This window comes from Malaclemys terrapin, chromosome 4 (genome assembly GCF_027887155.1).
Source record: "Malaclemys terrapin pileata isolate rMalTer1 chromosome 4, rMalTer1.hap1, whole genome shotgun sequence".
Lineage (NCBI taxonomy): Eukaryota > Metazoa > Chordata > Testudines > Emydidae > Malaclemys > Malaclemys terrapin.
Window position 1 is genome coordinate 60,996,791 of NC_071508.1, and position 27,981 is coordinate 61,024,771.

At 41.4% G+C, this 27,981-nt stretch overlaps 1 protein-coding gene across 2 annotated transcripts in view; it reads right to left on the reverse strand.

Moving 5' to 3' along the window:
- Positions 1-27,981, reverse strand: part of KIAA1549L (KIAA1549 like) — a 211,277-nt gene that overhangs the window by 47,663 nt on the left and 135,633 nt on the right. For both annotated transcript variants that reach the window (XM_054028136.1, XM_054028135.1), the window contains 4 exons: positions 26,701-26,872; positions 23,584-23,747; positions 18,507-18,697; positions 11,157-11,284 (listed from right to left, as the gene is read on the reverse strand). In XM_054028136.1, coding sequence (XP_053884111.1) covers positions 11,157-11,284; positions 18,507-18,697; positions 23,584-23,747; positions 26,701-26,872 — 655 coding nt within the window. The remainder of the gene's footprint in view (positions 1-11,156; positions 11,285-18,506; positions 18,698-23,583; positions 23,748-26,700; positions 26,873-27,981) is intronic.

The window sequence follows — 27,981 nt, forward strand, 5'->3', positions numbered from 1 at the left end:
TCATGAATGTGGCTTTTTCTGTTGCATTTCTTTTCATTGCCGGGTAAGTGATAAAATAGGGATGAAATCTATAGATTTTAGTAATCTGGTGTAATTTAGATAGGCAGTGAACTGCAAGCAAGCACTGTGGCACTTTCACATTTCCTCTCTTTTGTCTTTCTCAGTGAATTCAAGAAGAGTGCTCAGAATCTGATTAATCACAACTCATCATGTCATTATCAGTAATCCAACCAATGGAAGATCACATAGAAAACTACAAGTCTTTGAGGGCTACTTCATCTGCATGTATACAACGTGGTTCAGCACATTCATTTTGTCTCTGAACATGTGGTTGGGGGAGAGGATGTGAGGATTACAGAACACAAAGAACATTTGGATTATATTTTAATCTTAATAGTCACTCAAAAGGGGGACTTTAATTATAATTAGTGCCTGAAAGGGGGGAAAACTTGCAACAACCCATATCTAAAGCAATACTTTTATTTTGTTGTTTTTAACCAAATGAACATGAATTTAAAAAAATATTGATTATTCTGTCCCTCTTTCCAGATTAAAACAAATACCGACCAGTGTAAATTTGTGGGGGCAGAAAGAAAGGTTACATATACTTACCTACCTGTAATTTTTCCTTCTCTGAAGTTGGCACCTAGTGCTCCATGATCCATTACAACTGGGTTCTTTCTTCTCATCTTCCAAGCATGGAAGCTCTCTTTTTTTAAAAACCCTTTCACTCTAGTTTCAAAATGCAGCCCCTGAAGGTGGAGCTAACCCATCATCTCTGTAGTAGAGATGGGAGAGTCTGACCCCACCCCATGGATAGTTGATTCCTCCCGCATTTTTGGTCAAACTGAATTGTTTGCAAACTTGGGTCAAATCTGGCAAATAGTTTCAGGTGAATAAAAATGAAGGAAGACAAATTCCAAAGAGTCAAAACACTTGATTTTGGTATTTTCAAAATGAAATTGTTATATTTTTAAAACCCAACATGAAAAAAAGAGTAAAAGCCACCGCAAAGTGAAACAAAATGAGATTTTCATTTCACCAAGAAAAATAAAATAATTGTTGTCTTCAGCTCAACCCAAAGCTACGGGTTTTTTTTTTTTTAGTATTTTTCTGGCTCAGCCACCAAACCCAAAAAAATCAGTTAGTTGCCTAGTTCTACTCACTAGTTCCCCAAGCAGCTACCCAAGCTGAGAAGACAAATTGTAGATTTCTGACTAATGAACATGACGAACGATTAGTATCCAAGCAGGATACTTTGTTTTCTCTCTTCTTAACACAAAAAGGGGAAATGAACACTTAGGCCAGCACAAGATCCCAATGTGAGGGAATCCCAAGATCTCTCTTTTCCCCTGCGGGAATGCTGCATAAACTGGGGGGAAAGGAAGGACTGAAATATTTCCCATACAATCAGAACAGAAACTTAGAACAAAAAGAAAATTGAGAGGTAATCAGTTCTTATTTGAGGACTGTTACATGTTTTGTTTGATTGGGGTGATTTGTTTTTCTTCTTCCCACACCATGTGAAGAGTTCTAATGAAGAAAAACCCAGGGAAAGAGAGGAGAAACTTTCTTCCGAAAGTCAAGTCAGTCAAAGATAACATCTGTTTTAGAGTGATGGATAAAAGAATGCACTGAAAACCAGGTAGCCATGTGACAAATTGCTTGAATGAAGCCCTGTGCTGATCTGCCCACGAAGTGGCCACATGCCTGACTGAATGAGTTCTCAGTAGGGGGCTCTTCTGTGACCAATCTGTAGTCCTGACAAACTCCTGAATTTATCCATCTGGAAATAATGGATATGATGCTTTGAACTCTTTCATAGATCACCAGACTAATCCTAAAATTTTCTTCAAGGGTTAGTTTATGTAAACAGAATTTGAATGCTTCAACCACTTCTGTAGTGTGCAACAATTCTCCTAGTTATGGAAAGCAAGTAAATAGATTATATCAAGTGAAAAACATGATTTTGGTGGATAGAAAATTCTGGGGCAAGCCTGATAATTACCTCATCTGGAAACTGCACATAAGGATTCTAGATGGACAGCCCCCCAAATTTACTAATTCTCCAGACAATATAATTACTAACAGGAAAAGAATTAACAGAAAGCACAGAGAAGACTCCTCTATATATTCAAAAGAGAAGGTTCAGAGGTCACCTGAAGCATCAAATCATTCTACCAGTTTCCTGACAACATCTCTGAAAAGAGACACAGCTTTAAGAAATTGGGAAATTGCCAAAAAGAGCTGGAAGTGGAAGAAATGCGCTAACAGACTTGGACCTTCGGGAAGCTAGGATTCAGACACAATCAAAAGCCCATCTAGAAAGAACTTCAGTATACTGTATTCAACATCTCCAATATCCTCCCTGATTGAGAGGCAAAAAATTGGATCCTTCTCTTTTTCAAAAGCACCAAGAATTCCAGGATCTCCATATCCCCTGAAATGCCCAGATTATCAGACAGTTTATAGAGCTGAGCAGGAAGTCCATGAGTCCTCCTGAATATTCATGCTCTAGAAAGCAAAGCCTCTCATGGTGCATCTACACATCCCACAGCAGCAAGTCTCAGGGCCTGGGTCGAGAGACTTGCACGCGGGCTACAGCACTAAAAATAGCTGTGTAGACATTATGGCTCGGGCTCTGAAGCCGACCCCCTCCCTAGACTTCAGAGCCTGAGCTTCAGCCCAAGCCACATCTCCACAGCTATTTTTAGCACAGTATTGCAAGCTCACGTCTGTCAACCTGGGCTCTGAGACTCACTGCCATGGGCTGTCACTCACTGTGAAGACATACCTCAGGGTCCAGGCCAAGAGCCTCAGGGGCTGTTAGTCAGGAAGTCTGAAGGGGTTCAGGAATGCTGCACTGACATCTGTAGTAATCAGAGATTGTGGGTATCTGGACCACTACGTTTCTATTAATTGTTTGAGGTCTCAGTGATTTAGTTCTCATTCTGTTGTGCCATTATATATAGAAGCAGGAGCTGAAAAGATGTGGGGAGGAGAGGAGAGCCAGCCACGAGCAGTCATCCTTGAAGCTTGTGAGCTTTAAACGCTTGCTGAAGAGATTTTGCAGCTGGGCAACAAAATGGTGCATTCTCCTCCCTTACTGAGGACATTTTAGTGCAGGATCACAGCCATTTGGATTACTCTTTGGCAGACCTAAACTGTGAGCAACCAGATACTCTCAGCTTTGTCACTTAGCTGAAAGCTGCAGTCATGCTCAGTAAAATGGCTGATTAGGACAATCTGGGAACAAACAGAAACTGGAAGGAGATCACACCTCAGTCTGCAGATTTCAGCTACGTTGGTAGAATATAGGTAGGCTGGCTGTAAAGGATAGGGTCCTTCGCTGCACTGGGAAGAAAAGCAATCAGCTGGAGTAGTAAAAAATGCAGCCTGGGTCAAGCCCACGCTAACCCAACAGAGTCTAAACAGAAGATCCATTGAGACTGACAAGCTAGTTGAAAGAGCTAGATTGCTCTGCTGCATCCTGGGGGGAAGAAAACAGAGAAAGCAGTGGTAAAATGGAAGACTGGATTGTCTCACCCTTGAGAGAGGAGCAAGGGGAAGAGCAGGCTGGTTGTACAGCCAGACTGCTCTGCTGACTCCTTGAGGAAAAGGCAGCGGAAGGAGTAGTAAAAGAATGGGGAAATGGCAGACTATGCCACGTTTCACAAACCCACATCTACAGGAACTAAGACGAAAACAGGATCAATGAACAGAATCTTCCGCCTGCCCAGATATAATAGTAACTGGAACCAAATACAGGGAATTTGAGCCACCTGGATTTTTTTTTAAATGTGTTTTTTGTTTCAAAACTTGTGGGAGTCAGAGAACCAAAGAGCAAAAACAGCCAAGGAGATCTGGTTTGTTGCTTCCAAAAATGTCATCTCCTGCAACTAAATTTCTACCCCAAGCAGCTTAAGGCTTGCCTGACACAATTGTGCTGTTGGACTGAAACCTTGCTGCCATGTTTCACCTCTGTCTGGAGCATTCAGACAGAGATCTGGCTTGGAGATTCTGCAAAGCCAGCTCAGGTTACTGAATTTTTGCCTCAGACAGCTTAAAACTTGGCAGCCACATTGGGAGGCAGTGAGTTTTGTGCAGCTGGGCCATGTGCAGGAGCCCCTTTGGGCCTTCTACATTTCCAGGTTTTTTCCTCCAGCACTACATCTTGCACACTCCTGTTCTCCACTGATCCTCTCCCTACCAGGGGGGTGCCAAAAAGGAGGGGGAAATATTATGGAAAAATCTCCTCCCCCAGGATAGAGGAGAGATGCAGAGGAACCTCCTGATTCTTCAAGTGGAGGTGAGACACTAGGGAGTTGGGGATGGAATCTGTTCTCTCAGCTGCTCTGCCTGCTGGCAGTACACTGTGAAGCTAGAGAGAGACTAGTTCTTTTAAAAGAAAGAGGAGCCTCTGTGCTTGGAAGATGAGGCGCTCATAATGGATCATGAAACATCAAATGCCCATGAGGGAGAAAGAAAGCTTACTTACAGTAGTAAATATGGCTCTTTAAGAACGTTCCCTCTGCATATTCAACCTTGTGGGATGTGGCCCTGGTCTGCTGAGTTCAGGAATCTGCCAGAAAGACAGTGCCCATTGGGACTATACAAGTACCCCCAGTTTATGGTATCAAGCGTTTGGCGGTCTGTGTGGTTCCCAGCCACACCCAGTTCCTTCTGGTGAGCCCAAGAGAGGAATGCAGAAGCAAAGACGACAACAGGCTGGTAGTATGAATATTCTGAGGCAACATTTCCAGAGAACCAGCAACTGAAAAATAACATTTCTTTCTACATCAAGATGGCCTCCACATATTGCCATTTGTGGGGCTTTCACGTGAAATACAACACTCAGGAAAGTGGGCAGAGAAGTTTTACAAAGGATGTCCTCACTTAGGCATTGGTCAGGCAGCAGATAGTCTGTGTCCAGAGCTCTCAGTGCTCCCCCTGCTGGAACCTAGGCAGCATAACTCAAACACGGAGGTAACACGGAGCTGAAATGGATGGGGGAGACAGCAGAGGGAGTAGGTTGGGGTCAGGAGCCTGGAGGCATGCAGCAGGAGACTAACTGGGAGTAGGGTGATCAGAGGGCAAGTGTGAAAAATTGGGACGGGGGTGGAGGGTAATCGGCACCCATAGAAGACAAAGCCTCAAATATCGGGACTGTCCCTATAAAATCGGGACATCTGATTATCCTAACTGGGAGTCAGGGAGACAGACTGGATGAGGAATTTGGGGGAAAGGAGTAGAAATCTGAACTAGCTGAGCATGGAGTTTGGGACAAGGAGCCACTGGGAAAGGGGGGAAATGGACAAGGGACACAGATCAGATGAGAAGCCTGGGAATGGGGCACTGGGCCTGGCTGGGCAAATAGCCTGTGGGTGGGAAGAAAGAAGACTGGCATGAGAGGAAGAGAAAGGAGGCTGGTAAACAGCAGGGGAAGATTGGACTTAGACAGGAAGTCCAGGGTGGGAGATTGGGACTGGCTAGGCAAGGCGACTGCAACTGGCATGTGAAGCTGCGGGAGGAAAAGAGAGGGCTGGGACAGGGCAGAAAGGGAAGGATGAGGGGCGGGAACAGGGGCAGAAGGGTCTGTGCCTAGTGTCTCATTCCGCTCTAATGCTGGTCCACATGGAGAATGATAACCTACTACTTCTGTTTTGCTCCATGTGGCAGGTAATCTAAAGGTTCCAACCCTGCTGGTGTTTTATGTTGGTGTAAATATTATTCCACATGATGGAATTTCTATTTTTTCAATTTGCTTTTTTAAAAAACTAGGAAGTTACATACAAGGAAACCTATATTATATGAGCACTACAATTGCAAAAATCAAGCACTCATAAGTTAGGAAAATGCCAGAATTAAGGTTCTCCATGAAACCTTAATTGGCTGGAGTATGATGAGCCAGGGAACAGCTCAGCTGATCTGGATGTGAGTATAGGGATCCGCTCCCCACCCTCCCAAACCAGAGCTGGTCTCTCTGGTAGAGAAGACTGGGGAGTATTACCATTCCCATGTTTTTTCCTGCACTCCTGCCCCTCCTCCTATGAAAATATATAGGCACTTTTTCTTAAGTCTCCTGATCTGTATGGAGTGTCACATTTACTAATTCAGCTGTGACAAATTAGAGCAAAGGCTATTAAATGTTATTTCCAGTCCCAATAGCTAGACTATGTCCAAGAGATTGTAAAGATGATTTGCTGGGTGAAGTCTGAAGCCTGTGCTACTTTTTTTTTTTACGTGAGAAGAACTCAAAGTAAATAGAATAAAGTTCAAAATTTCAAAAAGGGTCATTTTTAAAATAATTCTTCATCAATGAGTGACTGAAAAAAATTCAGCTTTCCTACAAAAAGTTGAGTTTGATCATTAAAGTCCAAAATAAGAGGGATTTTAGCCCAGTTTTCTGTAGAAACTGCAACACCACCTCGGCTATAGAGTCCCTGCTGAAGCCTCCGTAATATCAGTTCCTTCAATCAAGACTTTTTATATATCCTGATTTCATATTTGCTGTTTGTTCACTTGCAGTGCTGAAATACTGTAGGCATGAATTATGGGTAGGTTTTGAAAGAAGACAAATAGAGTTTATCTATTAAATAAACACCCAGTGCTGTCATTTTCCTGTATAACTGAGTTTCAGTGAGGAACAGAATCTAAAATTGGTTTGTAACTATGGCAACTAATGAGCCAATCTAACTGGAGTTCCCAAATCAACCATGTGACTAGCAAGGGATTCATTCCAATTTTAAGATGCTGATTTTCAGGGGAAAAAATATGCTGCTCCTTTTCCTAACATGGACATTAGGGGTGTCAGGCTACAATCATGCTGCATAGCTGGAGCAGTCTAAAAGAAAAACAGCCCCTTTGTTAAACTGGAGGGACAAATAGCTGACACATTATCCCTATGCTAATTTTCTTGGATAAAGATAAAGTCTTGCAATAAAAACACTACTACAGATGACAGCAATGTCTGAAATCATAGCACAGGGAAATACGACAAACATTACATGAAGAATACGATGGCTTATTGCTTTGCTTTTTTAAATTGAAAAAATAATATGCCTGTAATATCAATAACCCAAACCTGGCATTTTAGAGCATGATCTTCCCCTTCTGAGGGGCTAAATAGGAAGGAATCTTCATGGATATCTGTCTCCAATTATTCTATCAGAAGGGGAAGATTCCCCTCCCCCACAAAAAAAGCACTGTAGGGCTGGCCCCCAAACTCTGCAGGATTGCAGGTGATGAGTGGGAGGCCCAGTACCTCCCATACCTGACCTATGACCCCCAACATCTTCCCTCTGTGGAACTGTGTTGTTAGGGTGGCATCAGGGAACCCTATTAAAAGGGTTATGCCGACCACAGAGCTGGTGGGGGAATGATCTGTATACCTCTGACTGCCCACTCCCCACCTCCTCCTCCCCCAATGTGTGCATCGTGGAGAACCCCGGAGTACTTTCTGCAGGGTCCAGGGAAGTGCGGGAGATCATCCTCTGAAGATTGCTGAAACCCTTTTCCATTCCAGAAGGGTGTGATGTGAGCACTGACAGAGCGGGGGATATGATCTGGCTCTTCATTAATAATTTATAATTTCTGATCAACAGAATTATTTTACGTAGGGGAAAATCATGCCCCTGCTCCCCAAATACAGACTGCCTAAGACACAGTGGAAGTAGTTCAATACCGGCATGCAAGGGCCTGCACGCCATGTGGTTTCCCCGTGCCAAGAGAGTTGTTAGGACAGTTACAGGCAGTAGATCCTCTGCTACATAGATCCACTAGCCAATGGCCTCTGAGTGGAAGGTTCAGGGGCATACAAGCAGCAATGGCTATTGCAACTTTAGCACTGCAGTAATAGTGGCTATAAATTAGCTCCATTGCTACTCTGCACCCTAATGGAAAAAGATTCAGCCCTAGACAGTTCCCTTGCATCAACTTAGGTAGCTGAGCGTGGTGTTGGAAGGACAGGAGAAAGGAGTGTCAAATACACAAGAGAATACAGCAGCTATTAGTTTTCCAGTACAGTTTGAAAAGCAAAAAGTCATTGTTTGCTAATAATGGTTAAGCTAAAATTCACCCAAATGGAAATTTTAAATAAAAGGCATGTATTGTCATATACAGTATTGCAGGTTTCCTTTAGACAGCTATTCTGCCGATGCACTAGAATTCTGATCAGTAGAGATTATGTTAAGTATTAGTCAAATGTTTAAGAAAGAACTGAAAGTTCTTACCGATTTTCTTTGATGATTTAAAACCTAACATTCTAAAGAAAACCAAAATATAATACCCCCACTACAATATTTTTGACTAGATAAATGAACAATAAATGAAGCTGTGTTTGACTGAATGGTCTCTCATGTAGAAAAAAATCATAGCCTGGAAATACAATATTTAACTGTGGAAACCACCACCATTTTTGTACTATAAAACAAGAAATATTTGAAACATTAGGAAAATGATTAGGACATTAAGAAAAATGGATAGATTGTTGTCTAACACAGCTTGTTTTATATGGACTGTAAAATAATTTGGCACTGGTCCTGCAAGTTACTCCGGGGGGAAATCTATGTAACACTGAACATGCAGAATTCATGTCCCCTCTAGATTTTTTTTTCTTCACAGAATATAGATTCTGCTGGAGAGGCTCTGCAATTACACCTTTTGCCCACCAAGGGCTGCCTTGGCATCAGAAGAGAGGGCAGCCAGCTGGCAGAGGGGGTGGGGGAAGAGACTGCGTTCCTCACAGCAGGGGAAGGTGAGGAGCCATGGCACGGACAGAGCGGAGCACATGGAGCTGTTGGGTGAGGGTCACAGACTGGGGTTCAGAAAGGCTAGTGGGGGGACAGACTGCAGCACGGGCACAGGAGATAGTGAGATAACAGCATTGAGCCAGGGTCTCAATGGGAGGGGGGACTGCAGGGACACATGGGGACAAGGGGTAGGGGGCTGCAGGGACACATGGGGACAAGGGCAGACATGCTTCACTGAATGGGAGAGGCTAGGGGTCAACCAGGGTCTACATGGGGAGGCTCCCCAACTCTCAAACAATCCTTCCCCTGCCATCAAAAAAACCTGTTCCACACTTCTCCCACCCAACAACCATCCAGGCTCACTTCCAGGCTCCTTCCCTCTCCCTCGGCTCCTCCATTACCCCTAACTCCCACAATCCTTTGCACTGCTTCTGAGGGGTGCAGGAAATACATTTCTGTATTGTAGTTTAAATGAATTACTCAACGTTCTGTATTAATATGCCTAGTAGGGAATCTATTTGTCAAAAAAATCATTTCCTGAATCTTTTTGTTTTGTCTATATTGTTATAGACATACTTGCTGACAGATATTTTGAAATAAATTACCAAAATTATTGAAACTGACATGATTATATTGTGTTATTTTGACAAATAAAATATGCAGAATTTTAAAATATTGTGCACAGAATTTTTAATTTTTTGGCTCAGAATTGCCCTAGGAGTATGCAAGTGGAGGACCTCATTGCCTTTAATGGAGCAACATACAGGTGCAGGAGTCCATCAGAATGGGTGTATAACTGGGTTTACAAATCCCATACTGAGCATGGGCAGAAGGGAGAGGAGAGTCTTCTCTGCTTGCAGGCTGACCACACCCCGACGCACCTGCCAGAATTGCCAGTCAGGAAGACATGCACCCACAGCTGTGACCAATAAAGAAAACAAGCCCAGCTATAAAAGAGGGATAACAGAGAGGGAAGGGGAGGCAGAAAGGCGTTGGATAGTAGAGGGGCAACAGCCCCATTCCAGGCTGCCTCTGAGAAACTGAAAGGAAGACAAAAGAAGACTGCAAGCCATGGAGTTTAAGGGCTGATAGACTTAGTTTAAATTAAGAGGTTATAGAGTGGTCTAATCTTGATGAATTGAAGGGGGACCAGTTAGGAGAAAGCTGGGACCCCTAGAGAGCCTTCCCCAAGAGCAGTTGACAGGGTGTCATTGCTGGATAGGGGATCTTATTAGTAAAGTCACAGCTTTGTCAGCAGAAAATAATACAAACAGTATGAGCATGCAACACAATGAAAATGAATGTGTTCTATACATTGATTTCTGACATGCATAATAAAGTCATTTTAAAAGGGAACGTTTCAATTGTATCAATACTATAGTCCCTGTAGAATGCACTGCTACTAAATATACAGAAACTGCAGAAGGAATAAAAAATGTGGTACAGTTTTGCCATACAGAACATAGAGTTTGTCTATTGTTCTATGTATCTGTGTATATGGTATTATGTTTTTGTTAAACAGGTGATATTTAAGCCACACCGCATTTTGTATCACATGTAAGGATCACCACAGGGAGATGTTATAATTGTGTGCTATTTGTATCATAAGCACCAAAGAGATTACACAACTGATTTACTGAAGTAGGAAGGGGTTAGAGATTTGTATTAAGATTTTCTGTTTGCTTCAGCTTCCCATTCCCTCCCTGCAATATCTTGAACAAAGCAGGAATTATCTTCTTGTGCCTGTGACAGAACCTTAGCAGGCTCACGTGTATTTTAATTCTCTCCCTCTAGAAGCAATTGTTATGTCTCACCCAGAGTCTGGCTTCACAAGGCCAGGGCTAAAACTGAAGAGGAAGAAGCAAAAAAGCAAAAAGAGTAGGGAATTAAAATCCAAAACGTATTAAAATCCAACACCTTATACACTTTAAATCACAAGATCAGCATCATCACAAAGGACTGGTAAACAAAGACTAGTGCAGCATCAGACTCTTAGTACTAGGAAAAGCTGTCACTGAGCCCATTAGCAAAGAGACAGCCAAAAGGAAGGAGGATAATAGAGAGCATCGAAGCCTCATACCTTTTCACAAAAAACTGTTACCTGATGAATGTACTTTATCAGATCTACATTTCATTTCATTGGTTTGCTACTAAAATCAGTAAGGCTTACGAAGGCCCATTGAACTGTGCAAACATCAAATGGTTCCATGTCAGCTTTAGGGAAGGCACAGCATATTACAGCACAGAAGAAAAAGAGAAGCTATAAACAAGAACAGATGCATGAAGGACTAGTAAGTGTACGACAAAGGTGGAGGAGAATTTCAACATGGCATGTCTCTGTGTTGGTATCTCTGTGGAAGTAACTGCAGGCATACAGTAGGTCTTTCATCAGGAAATACTTCTCACCATTTCTCTTTCTTCCCTCATCTTTTGTCATTTTCTGCTGTACCATTACTTTCTGTGAAGAGCTTCTGCCTGAACTGGGCTTTTCTGATTCGTTGCTGATGACAGAACCATTCTGACTAGGCGACCTGCTGTAAGTAACCATAGCAACAAGGAAGACTGTAAGTTTCATCTGTATAAACCTCATTTCAAGGTTATTTCATTTGCACAGTTTGCATCATTGGCTTTTCAAGTCTGATTTTGTACACAAAAGAGAAAGGAAATAAGCCGCACAACAGAAACACAATGAAAGCAGAGATGCACTTACAATATTAAAAAATTACTTTTATGTAGGCTCAGTCCTCAAGAGGATTTCAGTGAAATCAGAATTGCTTATTTCTCCTGCACAAGCCCAAAAAGACACAGGAAAATAATGCAAAAGGTAAAAGAAGACATCATTTGTTTGGCATCCATTAAGCAGTTCAAATAAAGCAGATAGTTTTTAATGCCAATTATTTCATGAACATGGCTAAACAGATTCATTGCAAGCACTATTCCCCAATTTAGTCTGCATCTGGGTTCACGGGTTTTGTCAGACAAGGCTGAAATTGGTTCCTTATTCCCAGTTCCTTAATCATCGTACCAGCTCTTTAGTTGTGACTCCCCGTTCCTTATTCAAAGGGCAAAATTATTTAAAAATAAATCAGTGTAAGATTAGATGTTTAGAAAATTCTTCAGATTAATTTTTTTATCATATTCAATCATATTACTAATTACTTAATTCTTTATTAAAGAAATGCTCAAATAAGGAACTGGGGTTGGACTGGTTGCTGTCACATCTCCACTTCCATACAGTATACAGGGCTTAAGAAGGGTTTTGATTGGCTGTTTGTACCAAAGTGCATCTTGGGTCACCCCAAGTGATACAGCCCTGCGACTGTCAGCTTGTTCTGAATGATCTGAAATAAGTCTGTCCTCCAACGAAAGCTTTTGTTCCTGCATGATGTGCTGTCAAATGGCACCTCTCTCTCCCCTCTTCCATTTTGAATATGGAGTTTGAATAAGGAGCTGGGGTTTGGTAGGCTACATGTGATAAAGTAAGTCGCAGATCATCCCAAGTGACCTGTCCCAACAACCATTAAGCTGTGATGTACGTGGGGCATGGAACTTCCTGACTTGAAACTTATTCTTTGTGAAAAATTGTGGCCCATGTTACCAGCCTTTCTCCCTCCCTCTCTGCATAGGTGGTTGCCTAGGAACAAGCAATCATGACCTGATTACAAACTCTGGGCAAACAGAGGACAGGCCCAACCAGTAACTACATACTTGGTGCTTCAAGAGGGCTGATTTCTCAAAAGTGAGGAAAATTATGAATGATATTGACTGGGTGAAAAAGATTTAGACAGAAAAAAAGTGAATGAAAATAAGGAGTTCTTAAAGAAGAGAATTTATGAGATGAACAAAAAGCCACAATTCCACAATCGAGAAAAACATCAATGTTGGGTAAGAGTCCATCCTAGTTCAGTGGGGAAACAGAAGAAGCAATAAGAAATAAAAAGCTAATATATGAGAAACAAGGGGAATAGTCAGCAATCAATATAAATTACAAGTTATGAAGTGTAGAAAATTGCTATGGGTAGCTAAAGACAAAGCATGGCTGGCAAGGTTAAGGACAATAAGGAATTTTTAAAGAATAGTAAGAACTAAAGAAATCCTTGCAACGGCACAAGGATATAGGCATGTTACTAGATGGAGATGGTAAAATTGTTAATGTTGATGCAAAAGTTGTTCAATAAATATTTCTGTTCTCTATTTGTATCATATATTTTCCAGCCCATCAGCTAGCCCTAATAACATGCACTCACATGTACTCAGAGTTGGTTAAGGATGTCAGGGATCAGGGCCTGCAGCAGAGGTAGTCTCCAGGCAACTAACAAGCACTGCTGGCCTGTAGTAGTCAACCTAATTGGCTGCACCACCTGACTGGTTGGCACAGACCAACTCTTACAGCCAGCAGCCGCAGTTCTGCAGCTGCTTAAAGCATTTGCCCATGGCTGCCATAGCTTCTGCACCTGCTTGTTCCCAGCCTTGTGCCTGAATTGGACCCAGCCTTGCTCCTGCCTTGCCTCACTCCTGGAAACCTGGTTTTGACCCTCAGCTCCAATTCCTGACTTCTCCTCTGACCCTTGTCTCTGGCATCTGGCCTCTGACTCCGCTTCTGATCCTGGACTCTGACTCTGGGCGATTGATGCCTACTCCAAACACTAGGCACAACTGCCCACACCCCAGTCACCGACAAAGGAGAGCTGTGGCCCACCATGGTTAATTTTTAATAAATTTTTGAATCCCAGGAAATTCCAAAAGACTGGAAGAGAACTGATCTTGTGCCAATATTCAAAATGTGGAAGTGGTATGACCTAGCTATCTAAAGTCCAGTTAGCCTGACATCAATCCTAGGCAAAATAATGGAAACGCTGATGGATTCAGTTACTAATGAGTTAAAGACAGGAATATAATAAATTCCTGTCAAAATGGTTTGATGGAAAATAGGTCATATCAAGCAAACTTGATTTCTCTCTTTGACACTGCAAGTTTGGTTGATAAAGATAAAGCGTTCGCATCCACTGTGCATTCTCCTGTGTTGAAGGTACAGATCTGCAACTGGCCAATTAAGAGTCGTAGCCTAAGAGTGTTCTAAAGATTCCTTGCTGACACTAAGCTCTCACATAGCAACAGGTGCAAATAATGCTTTCTGCCATCTTTGGTTGGCTAAAAGACTCTGTCCCATCCAACTGGAAAATGACATGGTTTTAGTTATTCATGCTTCGTCACCTCTTGTCTGGATTATAATAATGTGATATACCTAGGCATGAAGCCTTTAGCAATTAGAAAACTCCAACTAATATAGAATACCGCAGGACATCTCCTCAGCTATGCAGGCTTCCATTGACACGTCACTCCTGTCTTCCACTCCCTACCCTGGCTTCCCATAGAATTTTGCATTGAGTTCAAGGTTTCAGTCCCTATCTGGAATGTGCTCAGTGCCCTGGGCCCAGGATATCTAAAAGATTTCCTAAGCTCCAGAACAAAGACTGTGTGTAGTTGAGAACTCTGCTCCTCAGGCACAATGGAATTCTCTACAAAGAGGATAAAGCTTGCCTGTGCAGCAGAAAGAACTTTCTTGGGGCCAGTCTAGAATGAATTGCCCCATCACAAACCTCACCACCTTCTGCTCCAAGGCGCTTTTCTTTGACCTTGCCTTCTAACACATAGCAACTTGTGGTTTTTATTATTTAAATATAAATTTTAAACCCTGCAAAAACAAGACACTCCACTGCATATGCTTCTATCCCTGGGGAGAGGATGAGAGAACAAACGACATATGACAGATGTGTAGTCATGCTGTTTAATGCACTACTGGAAAGCAGTATACTGCAGATACTGTGGTGATGACCATGATAAAAGAACCATTACAGAATAGATATAATATACTTAGACTGAGTACCACATGACATTTAAAAATACATCAATGCAAGGTTAGTTTGACTGAATGTGATAAAAATTTAAATTACTAATGTATCTATAAAATAATCAAATATGGGTGAATACTGATTTTTTGTTGATTTTTACATGCATATTGTATGTTTACTTTAAAAAAACAACACAAAATAAGAGTTGGCTAATATATTTGTCAGACCAGAAATAAGAGTTCACCTCTGGGAATGGCATATCCTTATCTCTTCATAAATTATCAGTCACAGGCATGTGTCACTTGGGATGACCCAATATATATTTTGTCACTCACAGCCAATCACACCCCAACTCTTTATTTGGACTCCATGTACAATATGGAAGTGTGGTGGTGGGGTGATGTGGCAGAATATTGGGCAAGAACAAAGCTTTGCGCTATTTCAGCTCCTTCAGAACAGTAGGCCGGTCACAGGGATGTGTCACCGGGGGTAACTTATTTTGTCATGTACAGCCAGTCAAAACCCAGCTCCTTATTTGACTATTTAATTAAAGAACTAAGTAATTAGTAATTTGTTAACACATTCAGTAATTTTAATCTGACAAAGTTTAATCTCACATTAATGCATTTTAAAATAATATTAGCCTTTCAATAAGGATAGAGGAATAAGGAACCCACTTCAGCCTTGCTTTCGACAGCCATAATTCACAAACACACAGAGACTCCTTTTCTCCCTCTGAACACTACACTATCAAGCCAGTGCCACTTTTTGCTGACACTCCCAGTGAAACATCATTTACATAAGCCATCTTCTTTGTCACTGTTTGCATTGCTTAATGCACTGAAGCTGCTACTGCCACAACCATGGACATGGGTGCAAGGGTGCTGGAACAATTTGTATAGGGAGGTGCTGAGAGCCACTGAACCAAACTGTTAATCCTGTATATGATGGAGACCACTTCAAGCCAGGGGTGCTGCCGTACCCCCAGCACCCCTAGTTCCAGCACCTATGCATGGGTGGGGTCAGAAGTGTTGAGAAGGGGCATTCTCAGAAAGCATTCTCCCTACAGAGGGCACAAGAAGGCAGAATTACTCTGGGGCACTCTGACAATTTGGGTATCTGCCCTCACACAGAATTAATAAATTGTGCAATTATAATCTCTCTGTATCTTTAACAGGCTGCAAACTTCATTTTGAAGGTGGGGGCTTGTTGCCTTCTCTATGGTCTCTGCCCGCAGGCTGGACCACGATTTCAAAGTGTAGTGATACAGCACTGGCAACAGCTGATTGTTCAAGACTATCAGCACCCATACAGGCCTTACTTGCGGAGAACAAAAGAGTAACTGCATCCTAAGGAAAAACTGTTCTTTTCAACTTCCCTCAACAGGGAGCTGGTGGATTTAGAAAGTGGAAATTCCCCAAGAAGCACATAGCATGTCTACACTGCGGACCTCACAGTGACACAGCTGTGCTGCTGTAAGGTCTCCTGTGTAGCCACTCTATGCGAGTGGGAGAGAGCTCTCCCATCGGCATAATTAAACCACCTCCAATGAGCAGCAGTAGCTATGTTGGCAGGAGACTGTCTCCCACTGACATAGCGCTGTCCACACCAGCACTTTTACCAGTGAAACTTTTGTTGGTCAGAGGGGTGTTTTTTTCACACCCCTAAGCAACAAAAGTTTTACTGATAAAACTGCTAGTGTAGACATAGCCTAAGCAGGTTTTAAAGAGGACTCATAGGGGGAAGACAGGAAGGAAACATACAGGAAGTTAGGACAGGAGAAGGGAAGGGTACAGGCCAGCCAAGGTTTGAAGGAACCATGCTGCCAGTGGGAAGGGGGTAGGATCCAGACTAACAAATAAAGGGCAACTGTCCTTGCAGGGTCACTTCTGTCATCACAGAGCTTCTAAGACTCCCCTTTTGAAAAAGAAACTCATGTTTATTAAGCTGAAATTTCAAAGTTTCTTTCAAAGTTCAAAATGTCTGTTCTGACCAGATAACAGCCACTTCATGAAAATCTTGATACATGACCTTTCCAGCTTGTGAATTGGTCTGGAATGAAATTGCAAGTATCTCAGATGGTCATGTAATATTTTTCATTTTCAAAAGCCACTAAACAAAGTTCCCCTGTCACCTATCAGAGATAACAAAGAGCCAAATCCTGCTCACCTTACTTATACAAGTAACGCCACTGGAGTCAATAGGCCTACCTGTGTAAGATGAGCTACATTTGCCCAGAAAGGCATTACAGCAGTACTGTACTGTATATTCAACCCACCTGACAGTGGGTTTTCCAGTGAATTCCTGAATCAGTAAAAGCTTACTGATCAGAATTGGTTTAGGAATGCAGAGATTTAGGGTGAGTGAGGGAATACCTTCTATTGGGCCACCATCTGTTGCTGATAGAGACAAGCTTTGAGCTTACACAGAGCTCTGCTTCAAGTGGATTTTGCATATACCCAAAGCAATTAATGGATTTTTTTTTTGTATTAATGGGGAGAGTTAAACTCTGTGTGTGTGTTTACACAAGGGTGAGAGTCAGGAATCAAAGAGGCTTGAAAAACATCTTTAAAGAACAGCTCCTGATGAGACTTATCTTTTAGGAGCATAACACCAGCACCTACAGCTGGTACAGTGATAATCTCCTGTGTGGCATTGTGTCAGAGAATTGAAGACTTTAAAAAGGACAAGTACCATTGAGTTCATATGAACTGGATAACCTGACTCCTCTGCTCTGCAACAAACACAATGATCTGTACATAGCGTACCTCATACATCACTGACTCTAAAATCCAGAAGAATTTTAGATGAGAAGAGCAAATTGATCCTAGGAACCAAGAAAGGCTTTTTTAACTATTTTTTTCTGTTTTCGATGTATACTATCTCTGAGTAGCCTCCTCCCAGCTAATCTATTATATAGGAGACAATTACCAAAGCAAACATGTTAACATACCTTTTTTTCTGTATGTAAAAGACAGAAACTTCTAAGTTTTCTAACTCATGCTAAGTTTTCTAGGTGTTTCTGACTAAGCAAATCTGGTAGAGTGCATTGGCAAGTATAAAATAAGATGAATAAACTGAGATTTACTTTCCTACAAAGCTGCTCTGCACAAACCAAATAACCTCCCTTTAAGCAAAGACTAAAAAGCAAGGATTTTATAACTCCAGTGAAATTGATATTAACTCTAGCCTTTATTGTCACTGCTAAATTAACAGATCTATATTTACTCTATTTCCTTCAGTAGAAAATTTCAACATCAAAAATTCTCATATTCTTCCACTGTAACATGAATTTAAGTGACCCCACTCATTCACTGTGAAGGAATATGAGAAATATCTAATTTTACATAGTTTTTCAAGCACCCCAATCCATTGGATTGGAGCACTGGATACTCACTGTGTGGTTGTTGCATGTGCTCTGGACTCTGACATATAATATTATTTAAGCATTGTTTGGGGTTCTGTTCAGCCTTTAATAAAGATATGGGAGCAGATCTCTACGTGGTAAAAATTGTCAATGTAGCTATGCCAATTTACATCAACTGAGTATCTGTCCTATTGTCCATTTGTAAAATTCAGATCCAGGTTCAGATTGAGCCTTTCCAAACTTCAGATCCAGGGTTTTGGTTCAGACCCATCACTAGCTAATATGTTGTCCATTTTCCACTCATCTCTTTAACTAGTTACACATATGAAAATGTCTGCTAAAGCTTCACTTCATATTATCCTACTTTCTTTAGCAATCTCACATATATGGTGCAAAACATTATCATATGCCAGGCACTTTTGCAGAGGAACTAGATGCTTCGGGCACTGCATGAGTGCCAACCCCACTGTTGTTTCATCAACAGCCAGCAGCATCCAACCCATTCCAGCCTTCAGCTGAAGTTTGTTCAGTGCATACCTTTTTCTTGTTTCATTGGACTTGGCAGTTTTAATGGTGCTCCCATCCTGAGCAATTTCTCTCTCCTGGGAGGCAGGAGCATCTCTAACTGGAAGTGGTAGCACTACAGTCTCCTGAGTCACAGGTAAAACCTCATCTTCAGCTCCCTGCTGACCTAAATGCTGCTTGGCATAGTCAAAGCCTTGTACTGGCTGCAGAGAAGGAAAAAACAAAAACCGTGGGATTCCAACATGCATTAGATGTCAATACAATATCTTTTGCTATTACCTATTAGCATGCTGCATCACTGCCACTTATCTATATTACGGTTATGGTTGCAACTTTTAAATGTAGCACGTACACTTAATTATATGCACTACAATTAAAAGTTGCAACCATAATCGTAATTTAGATAATTGGCAGTGATGCAGCATGCTAATCAGACTTTTATTCAATGTGTTTTAAACCATTAATGGATATTAAATTGTCCTTGTTTTTAGTAAGATAATTGAGAAGTCAGAACTGAATGTAAAAAAGAAAGCGGAAAAGAGGAACAAATATAATAGAGGTTTCATATCCATTATAGATTGAATTAAGTTACCAAAATAAAGATGTCATTTTTTCTTGGATACATGTGGTTGACAGAATGCTATAAACATATATGAAAGCACACTGAATGATGAGATGATGGTGCTTTTTTTGTTCCCTGAGCAATTCAATTTTACCCTCACTGTACCCCTAAAACATTCCCAGTAAAATTCCAGTAAATAACATGTAAAAATTATAAGCCTAGTGCTTCAAAAGCCTAAAGCTCCTTCAGGCTCTTCTGATGTTACTGAACATTTGAGTTATTCTGGAAAAATATCCATCCAGATTTGAACTTTACAGCTGGGCCAAAATAGTGAGTTATCCACAGTATCTTCTACTTTGTATAAACATTTGTTCCACTTCTGTCCCTTATGGCAATAAACCAGAGACATATTTTGTAGGTATCTAAGTCTGAAAATTTTGCCATCTCTAAGGGCACGTCTTCACTACCCACCGAATCGGCGGGTAGCAATCGATCTATTGGGGATCGACTTATCGCGTCTAGTGAAGAAGTGATAAAATCGATCCCCGATGGCTCTTCCGTCGACTCCGGAAATCCACCGCGGCAAGAGGCGGAAGCGGAGTCGATGTCAGCGCGGCAGCCGTCTACTCGCCGCCGTCCTCACAGCCAGGTAAGTCGACCTAAAATACGCCACTTTAGCTACGCTATTCACGTAGCTGAAGTTGCGTATCTTAAGTCTACCCCTCCCCCCCGTAGTGTAGACCTAGCTTAAGAAAAGATCACTTTCATTCTGTTGAAGGTGGTTTGTCACATTTTCAGTCTCCTACTTAACACTAATGCTGATTTTTTTAAGATGCATTGATGGTGATATTCATCTGATAAGCAGCTCCAGCAGAAGTGCACTAAGGAGATACTAAATGGACTAGCATTGATTTGGACCAACAAAGTCTCAGCCCATTATAGCAGTGAAGCGTACACCATATCAGAAATGCTGGCCCCATTAACAACCATTGCTGGCAAAGGACAATGCTATCTCCCCCGTTGGGAGCTTTATATCTTCCCAATACTCTGAAGGGAAAGTACCAAAAAAGATGCCATTAGATCAACTTCAAGGGGGGAGGGAATGAAAAAAAGGGCAAGAAAGTCATATGAAGGACAGCTAGGGAGAAATACCATAAGCCATCCTAGACTCTAATAAACTGAGTAAAATTAATGGTTTAAAGCAGGGGTCGGCAACGTTTGGCACGTGGCTCGCCAGGGTAAGCATCCTGCGGGCCGGGCCAGTTTTATTTACCTCCTGATCCGGCAGGTTCGGCCGATTGCAGCCCCCACTGGCCGCGGTTCGCCGTCCCGGGCCAATGGGGGCGGTGAGAAGCAGCGCGGGTGAGCAATGTGCTGGCCACGGCTTCTCGCCGCCCCCATTGGCCCCGGGACGGCGAACCGCGGCCAGTGGGGGCCGCGATCGGCCAAACCTGCCGCATAAGCAGGTAAATAAAACTGGCCCGGCCCGCCAGGGTGCTTACCCTGGCGAGCCGCGTGCCAAACATTGTCGACCCCTGTTTTAAAGCATTCCCCTTCCAAAGGGGATCCAGTTTATTCAGTCCATACACACATGAATACTCCATGCCAGCTTCGCCTAGCTGCCCATTGGTTCCACAGTTCAAACAAACAGTTTTCTCCCCTTGCACCAGTAATCCCCAAGCCCTCCATCCTGGAGTTGGGTTATAATCCCAATGGTCTCGCTCTCTGGTAACCAAGAATCCTCAGGCCTCCTTCCCACAGCTGGGTTCAGTTCAGTCTCTCTCACTCCCTACAGGAACCAGTTTTGCTTCCGGGAGTTGCTTCCTCAAACCAGCTACAGCTTCCCAGACTTCTGTCCTGTCAGGGTCTCCCAGCACCCTAACTTGAGCGTCACCAGCTCTCACTTGAGCGCCCTCAGCCCTCTCCTTTATAAGAGGCCTGACTAAAGATCACGTGACCAGTGAGTCAGATGACTCATTCTCGCCTCCTGAAGAGGTGGGTTTAGCTTCTCATAGGTGGACAGAATACTATCTCCCCTTAAAAGGCTAACCACCCAGTAACACCGAGCCTATAGAATGATATTTAAATACTAAAGGTTTTATTATCCTTCCACCCTTTGTTCACTAATTTAATTCCATTCACACAGGAAGGATTCTGTGAAATGATGTAATAGGCAGCTCTATGTGAAGAACTGCAGTGCCCCCATTAACAGTAGCAATAGGATTGCAGCAATGAATAGGCAGCTCCACTCTGCTAGTTTTTCTTGACATAAGGCTTCTGAAATCAGATCACATAAAACTGCACCGCTAAAAAACTAAATAAGATGAATACAAAGGAGGGCTCTCCTCACAGAATTTTAATTTCCTTTATTTTAACGCAGAACAGCCAAAGAGTACCAGAAACCCTGACTCTGATAAACAGCTTTCAAACACAAAGTATACAGAAGTGAGATTTCAAAACTTTTTCTTAAACTGGAAATATCTACTGCAACTCCATTTTTTAAAACAGATTTTGGCCTGGAAGGTTTGCAATGATCAAGTGGTTTCAAGCACTTTTGTAATGAATGAAATTGTACATGTTTACTTTAAAATATATTATACATGTTACCATCAATCATTTGTATTGCAAATTTTACATTTAAGATTCTGTAGTAATTATAGCACTGGTAATTATTCTTATGCCTAATAGGCTCAAACTCCAAGTAGGTTAAGATGAAAATATATTGTTCTTCTTGAGATATTCTTATTTCATTATCTGCCAAAAATATATATATTTCTCAGCACCATTTTAAGCAGAAACATCAATATCAGAGATGGGAAAAACTATTTAACCATCCAGTCCATCTCCCTGCCAGTGCATCTGTCCAATCTACACCTTCCAATTGGAGCTGACGGAAACGTTTCTGACAAAAGAGTTTTCCATCAGAAAATTTTGTCAAGAACGTGTCATTTAGATAAAATGTCCTTTTGAAAAAAATCAAAATGATGCACTTTGATAAGGTTGAAATATTCATTTTTGACCTTATCACAATGCTCAGACAGCAAGCAGGGTTTTTAATCATTTCAGTCCCCTATCTGCGAAAAGAGGGAAGCCAACAAGGAGAGTGAAGGGACAGTGATGTGCACACGTGCTCATTAGCCTAAAAACATCTCACACAATCCTGGCTTTGTTGGGTTGCCGAGCCTAGAAACTGAGATTTTAGTGATGCTGTAGCCCATCTGGGTAGGTTGGCAGCTTTTTCCACTATGGGGAGATACAGTACTTTAAAACAGAATATGTACTTTATAGAAGGAGATGCAAATGGGGGACTTATCTGTCAGTGCCCCTATAATTTACATGGCTCATTAAGTAAAGAGGAAGTATAATTTCCTTAATTCCCTGTAAACTATATTTGCAAGTGGATTAGAAGTATGAAAAAAATAAAAGAAAAGAGTGGTGGTGGTGGGGGGGGGAACGGTTGCCATTTCTGCTTTACTAATTGGCTGGAACAGTTCTAATTTAGGACTAGAATCTCAGCTTCTGTCAAAGCAAAGAACTTTCACTAGTCAACTCTTATTAGTGCTAATGGGAACTGCTTAGCGGAATTTCTGTGCATAGAATTGAGAACATCTCTGTCACAGGGCAGGGCTTCTTCCCACTCCTAAACACTCACTGCCAGGCCCAGTCTCCTGTAAGAAGATTTATTCTCTTAACAGAGGCAGGTAAACAAACAGAAAACAGTCTTTTACCTCACTCCTTTCTCTGCACAGCAACTAGACACCCATGTCTGGCCCATGCCAGCCAACTTGGGCTCGAGGGACTTGGGCTGTGTCATTGCTACGTAGACTTCCCGGCTCAGGCTGGGGCCCAGGCTCTAGGACCCTATGACGTGGGAGGGTTCCAGGGCTCTGCACAGAAGTTCGCTCCACTCCACTCCACCATGGCTTGGCTTGGCTTCCCCAAAGAGAGCCTGTCCCAATCACTCTATCTTCCATCTCCCATTTCCTGCACTATGGCAGCCCACCCCCTTTATTGGCTAGATTGGGCTCACCTCTTCTTCCACAGGGAGCTAGGCTCAGTTCTACTCACAGGGACCAGCTACACTGTGACAATCTACCTTAGAAACAGATCAAGGTTTGATTTCCATTTTTATCTTTTGCTCCCCAATTGATAGAAGAGACAAATGCCATGGGTGAAGCATGCTTAGTCCTGTGGGAGGGAATAACCATCTTCTGTATGGTTATGGGGTCCAAGGAGAGTCCGATGTCTAGGGAGGAAGGGTGATTGCTTTGGCAGAAGGTCTCAAGTGGGGCGGAGGGGGGGGAGAAGCAAAAAGCCAAGGGAAACTGAGGCATGGGTCTTTCATCTCACTCCAGGAAAAAGCAAACAGGTTCTGTAACAGCTGAGAAAGTCCTAGCCTGAGTGTACTGACCATTTAAAGTCTCAAATGTCCTTTAAACATGTTTAGGAAAGGATCTGAAGAATGAACACTGGGAAAATTAATGAATGTGCTGAGACTAGACATCTCCTGCTTGAACAGACACTTACTTTAGCTCTCTGAGGCAGGTTCATCATGGTGTCTGGTTTGAAATCATTCTTGTTCTTCCTGCACAGAACTGCTGTGATGATGATGATGATAACCGTAACCACAGCAATGGGAGCCAGCACTGCTGCAATGATCCACAGGTTGTTTGGTGGGTTTTTCACCACAGCTGCATAAATTGCAAGCCAGAGAGAGTCAGTGTTCCACCATCAGTTACTATATAAAAGCAACAGAAGAACTAGCTGGGTACTTCCTTAAATGGTCTTCACATAACAATTAGTACAAAAGATTTATTATTTATTCATTTACTTATAATAATTTGTTGGAATTTCTATGATACAAATAGATCAACAGACTTCTATGATCAATCCCTGAGCTCTCTTCTCTCAAATTCCATGTTCCTAGTGATAGACAGCTGCAGAGCACTCCTCTGATTACTGAGATCAAGAAGTTGGATGAGGTCTCACTCAAATGGCTCTTTCAAAATTTAAGTAAAATAATGTTGAATGAAACAAGCGATAGATGTTTTCCTAAAATAAAAAGTCAGCAGAGCTTGGACTCAGATAGTTTGTGTGTTAAAAATTTGCACATTGCGCCCGGTCCGGCTCCTACAAAAGACATTGGTGCAGACTCACAGCTGCTATAAATTTGCATAGCTCCTTTGAAGCCAATGAATTGAAGACAACTCACACCAGCTAAGGATCTGGTTCATTGAGAGTTTTGCCATTGACATCGGCAGAACTGGTCCCTTTGTAGTGCTGCTGTTGTGCTATAGCTTTTTTGGCAGTCACAGGACGGGCGTCACAAAGAGGACAAAATTCGGCACTTGGGGGGAGTGGAATATAGGGGCGGGGAAAAATCATTTTCAGAAATATTGATAATTGCACCAGAATATGAATTATTTCAATGTATTACCATAGTGCCTAGGACAAACCCCACTATGCTAGATGCTGTACATCACAGCACTAATGCATATCTCCACTTATATTACTTGTTAGAACATGTTTACCCGGAGGGCACTCTAAAATTCTAGATTCTATTTTATTTGAGTAAATTGCCACTTAAATCTCTCAGCATATACAGTACATTTAATTAGTGTATATATTAAATATCCTGCTGTGAAATAAATGCACTTTTTTCTCATTTAATTTCTTTTTGCAAATGCTTATGCTAATCACCACATTTTGTTTCTTAATTTTGTAAGACTATTAAATTATTAGGCTTAACCTGTATTCTGTATTTATCTTCCTATCTCACTGGCTCCTGGCATGGAAAAGCCGATTATGAAAATACTGTGTGACATTTCTAACAGACTTACTCCACTTTTTATTTGACTTAACAAACTATACCAAGGACCAGATTCTGCAAAATGATGAATACCCTCAACTGCCACTGACTCCACTAGCTGTCAAAGGCACTTTGCCCCTGGTAGCACCAAGCCCTAAATGTATAGCATCTGGCTACCAGTAATTACCATAGTAAAACTAGCTAAAAGCCTGTCTGCGGCTTGATCCTGTCATCCCTGGACACTCAGACCTCCTTGGAAGTCAGTTGTAATTTTAATATGCTGGAATAATGCAATCAGGTGCTCAAAGGCATATTTTTGCACAGACTCTAAACTGGAATAGTATGTTTAATTAGATCTCAAAAAAGGCAGTGCAGACTCTGAATTTTAACCAACAGTGTCCCTCTTAATAAGCAATGTTCACTACTTAATGACCTTAGGTCATTAAATTAATATCTTACTATGGGCTATTTTTTGGTTTGGGGTGTTTAAAACAAAGTCTTCAGTCCAAATTTTACCTGACAACATCCACTTTAATAACCAACTACCCAAGCAATTGTAGAAGAGGTTTATATTATGAGCACTGGAAAATGTGCAGTTCTTTCAGAAGAGTGCACAGAGAAAGGGATGATCTTGTGGTTCATACAAAGGACTGAGACTCAAGAGATTTGGGTAAGTCACTTGCGAATCAATGCCCAATCAACAGGAGTCTTTCCACTGACTTCAATGGGCTTTGGCTCAGGCCCTTAATCTCTCTGGCTCAGTTCCTCATCTGTAAAACCAGGACAATAATATTTTTTCCCACCCTTGGTCTGTCTTGTCTACTCAGATTATAAACTCTTTAGGACAGGAACTATCTCTCACTATGTATCAGTGCAGCACCTATCACAATGGGGCTCCTCCAGGCACTACTATAAAACAAACAACAATGCATCAAAATGAAGAATTTGTAAAATATCTTTCTTGTAATTACAAGGAAATACTTGTACTGTGTTCAAAATGAGGCAATGGGAATATTTTATTTTACTAGCAAGGTACTGGGATGCTTTGTCTCTTCCACTCAAATCGTCCAATCTTAGCTATCCAAGCTCATAATTTCATATAATTATACTCTGTAAACTCTTGACTTCACCTGGTACAGAAATGGAATACGTACACCTACAGATGAGCAAGACCTCCTTATAACACCATGCAAGTACAAGGTCAGGTCAGCTCAAATCTTGCAAATAACATATAGTCACTCCAACATCCATTTCAAGAGTTTAAAAGCATGTACAGAAGAGAAGAGGACAGTATGTTCTTCTAATTTACAGCCATTTTAGCAGGAAAGGCACTCTGAAGCATTTTTATGGGAAACAATGTAATTTAGAATTTGAGGGAATGTAATTTATGCAAACAGGGGTCAAAAATCTCCATTGTCTGCTGAACAAAGACTGAAAATCAGTAATACAGTGTGATCAAATCTAGGACCAAACACAGGATGCATCGTACTCACTGGAATTGATATTGCACCTTTTGAGCCATTTTTCTGACTTCCTCTCATGCTTATCGCCAATATTTTAATCATTTGTTAAAATTATTTCTCCTTTTTCTATCAATGTTCTTTGTAGCTTCTCTAATGTCAGGGCTTCATCCAATCAGATGGAATGGCTATTCTTTTGTACGCAGCAAGTGCCACCTGACTGAAGATTTTACTAAAACAAGTGCATTTGAAATTATAGAGTGTGGGTTAATGAGCACATCCCATAATTAATGTTGCATTTGAATATTCGTTGTGAGAAATAACAATAAATGTGATTAAAACTGGGGATTGAAAAATTAAGAAAAGGATTCTTACGATCAGCTTGTACTTGGATGACATAACCTAACGTCAAGGCCATCCTTTGAGAATCAACAGTACTCAACATTTTGGCAGCTACAGTTCCCAGCAGAGGTTTCCTGTTGTATAATGTATAGTAAGTCAGTTCAGCGGGCTCCTTGGGTCCTGGAATACGCTGCATTTTTACCATCTTATAATAAAAGGAGAGAGAAAGAGACAGAAGCCATGTTTATATTGTACCATCACTTAGATCCTGATTCTGCACAGAGCCACCTCCAGGCAGACCTCTGCATCTGTCAAGAATCTCATTAACATGCCACACAAGTGCAACTCAATGCAAAACTTCTCATAGGATTTCAGGTCCTTACATTGTTTCATAGCACTGCTTTGTTTACCAAGCAAACAGCAGTCCTTCCTGACAACCTTTATATGAATCTTTTAAAAATATTTCTAATTTGAAATCCCTAGACTAGAAAACAAAGGCAGGGAAAAAAGAAAGTAAAATAGCAAACAAAATGTCAACTCTTTTTGGGGTCTCTACAGTGTAGTCCTGTTGTCAACTTGCTTCTGCGCCATGAAAAAAGCAATTAAACGGAGAGAAATTTAAATGTGCTTTTATTTAAAATTACACTTTGCTGGTATTCTGTGGGTAACAAATAGTCATTTTTTAAAATATTTCACAGTAAATGAAGTTTGGAGAAAGGTGCAGAAAACTGACAACTTAGCTTTTGAAAATTTGCAGGCTGAAAATTTTGAATTACATGAAAGTAGGGCAGCTGGATAACTTTGGTGTAGAAACAAAATAAGCTCTCGTGGAAAATACTGACTGGGAATTGAAATCTCACCAAAGAAAAGACAAAGGTCATTTCACAATGCAGTAGTTTGTCTGATTCATTAGCAAAATGTTCAGGTTTGAGACCCTCATTTCAGAATGTGATCTGTGTCCCTGCACAGAATAAGGCCATATTAAAAAACAAATAAAATTTAATTTTAAAAAATCCCTGACTGCTTTGCACAGGATCTCATCACAATGCATAAATCAGATACAACTTTTACTTATTGTGTCAGCCATATGAAAGAAGACCTATAGAAATTCTCTTCACTTCTGAGAATATAGCAAAGCTGTTACTGAAGTTAATTTAACTACTGGACTCTTTCTACTAAAGTTTGCCTGCTACATAAACATATATAGTAAGCAGAGAGCAAAATATTTCCTACTGCAGAGCAACCACTGTCTATTTCCAAAGAGAAAAGAAACATGAAAACATGCCTGACTTTGGAAACAGAAACTCCTTTGAG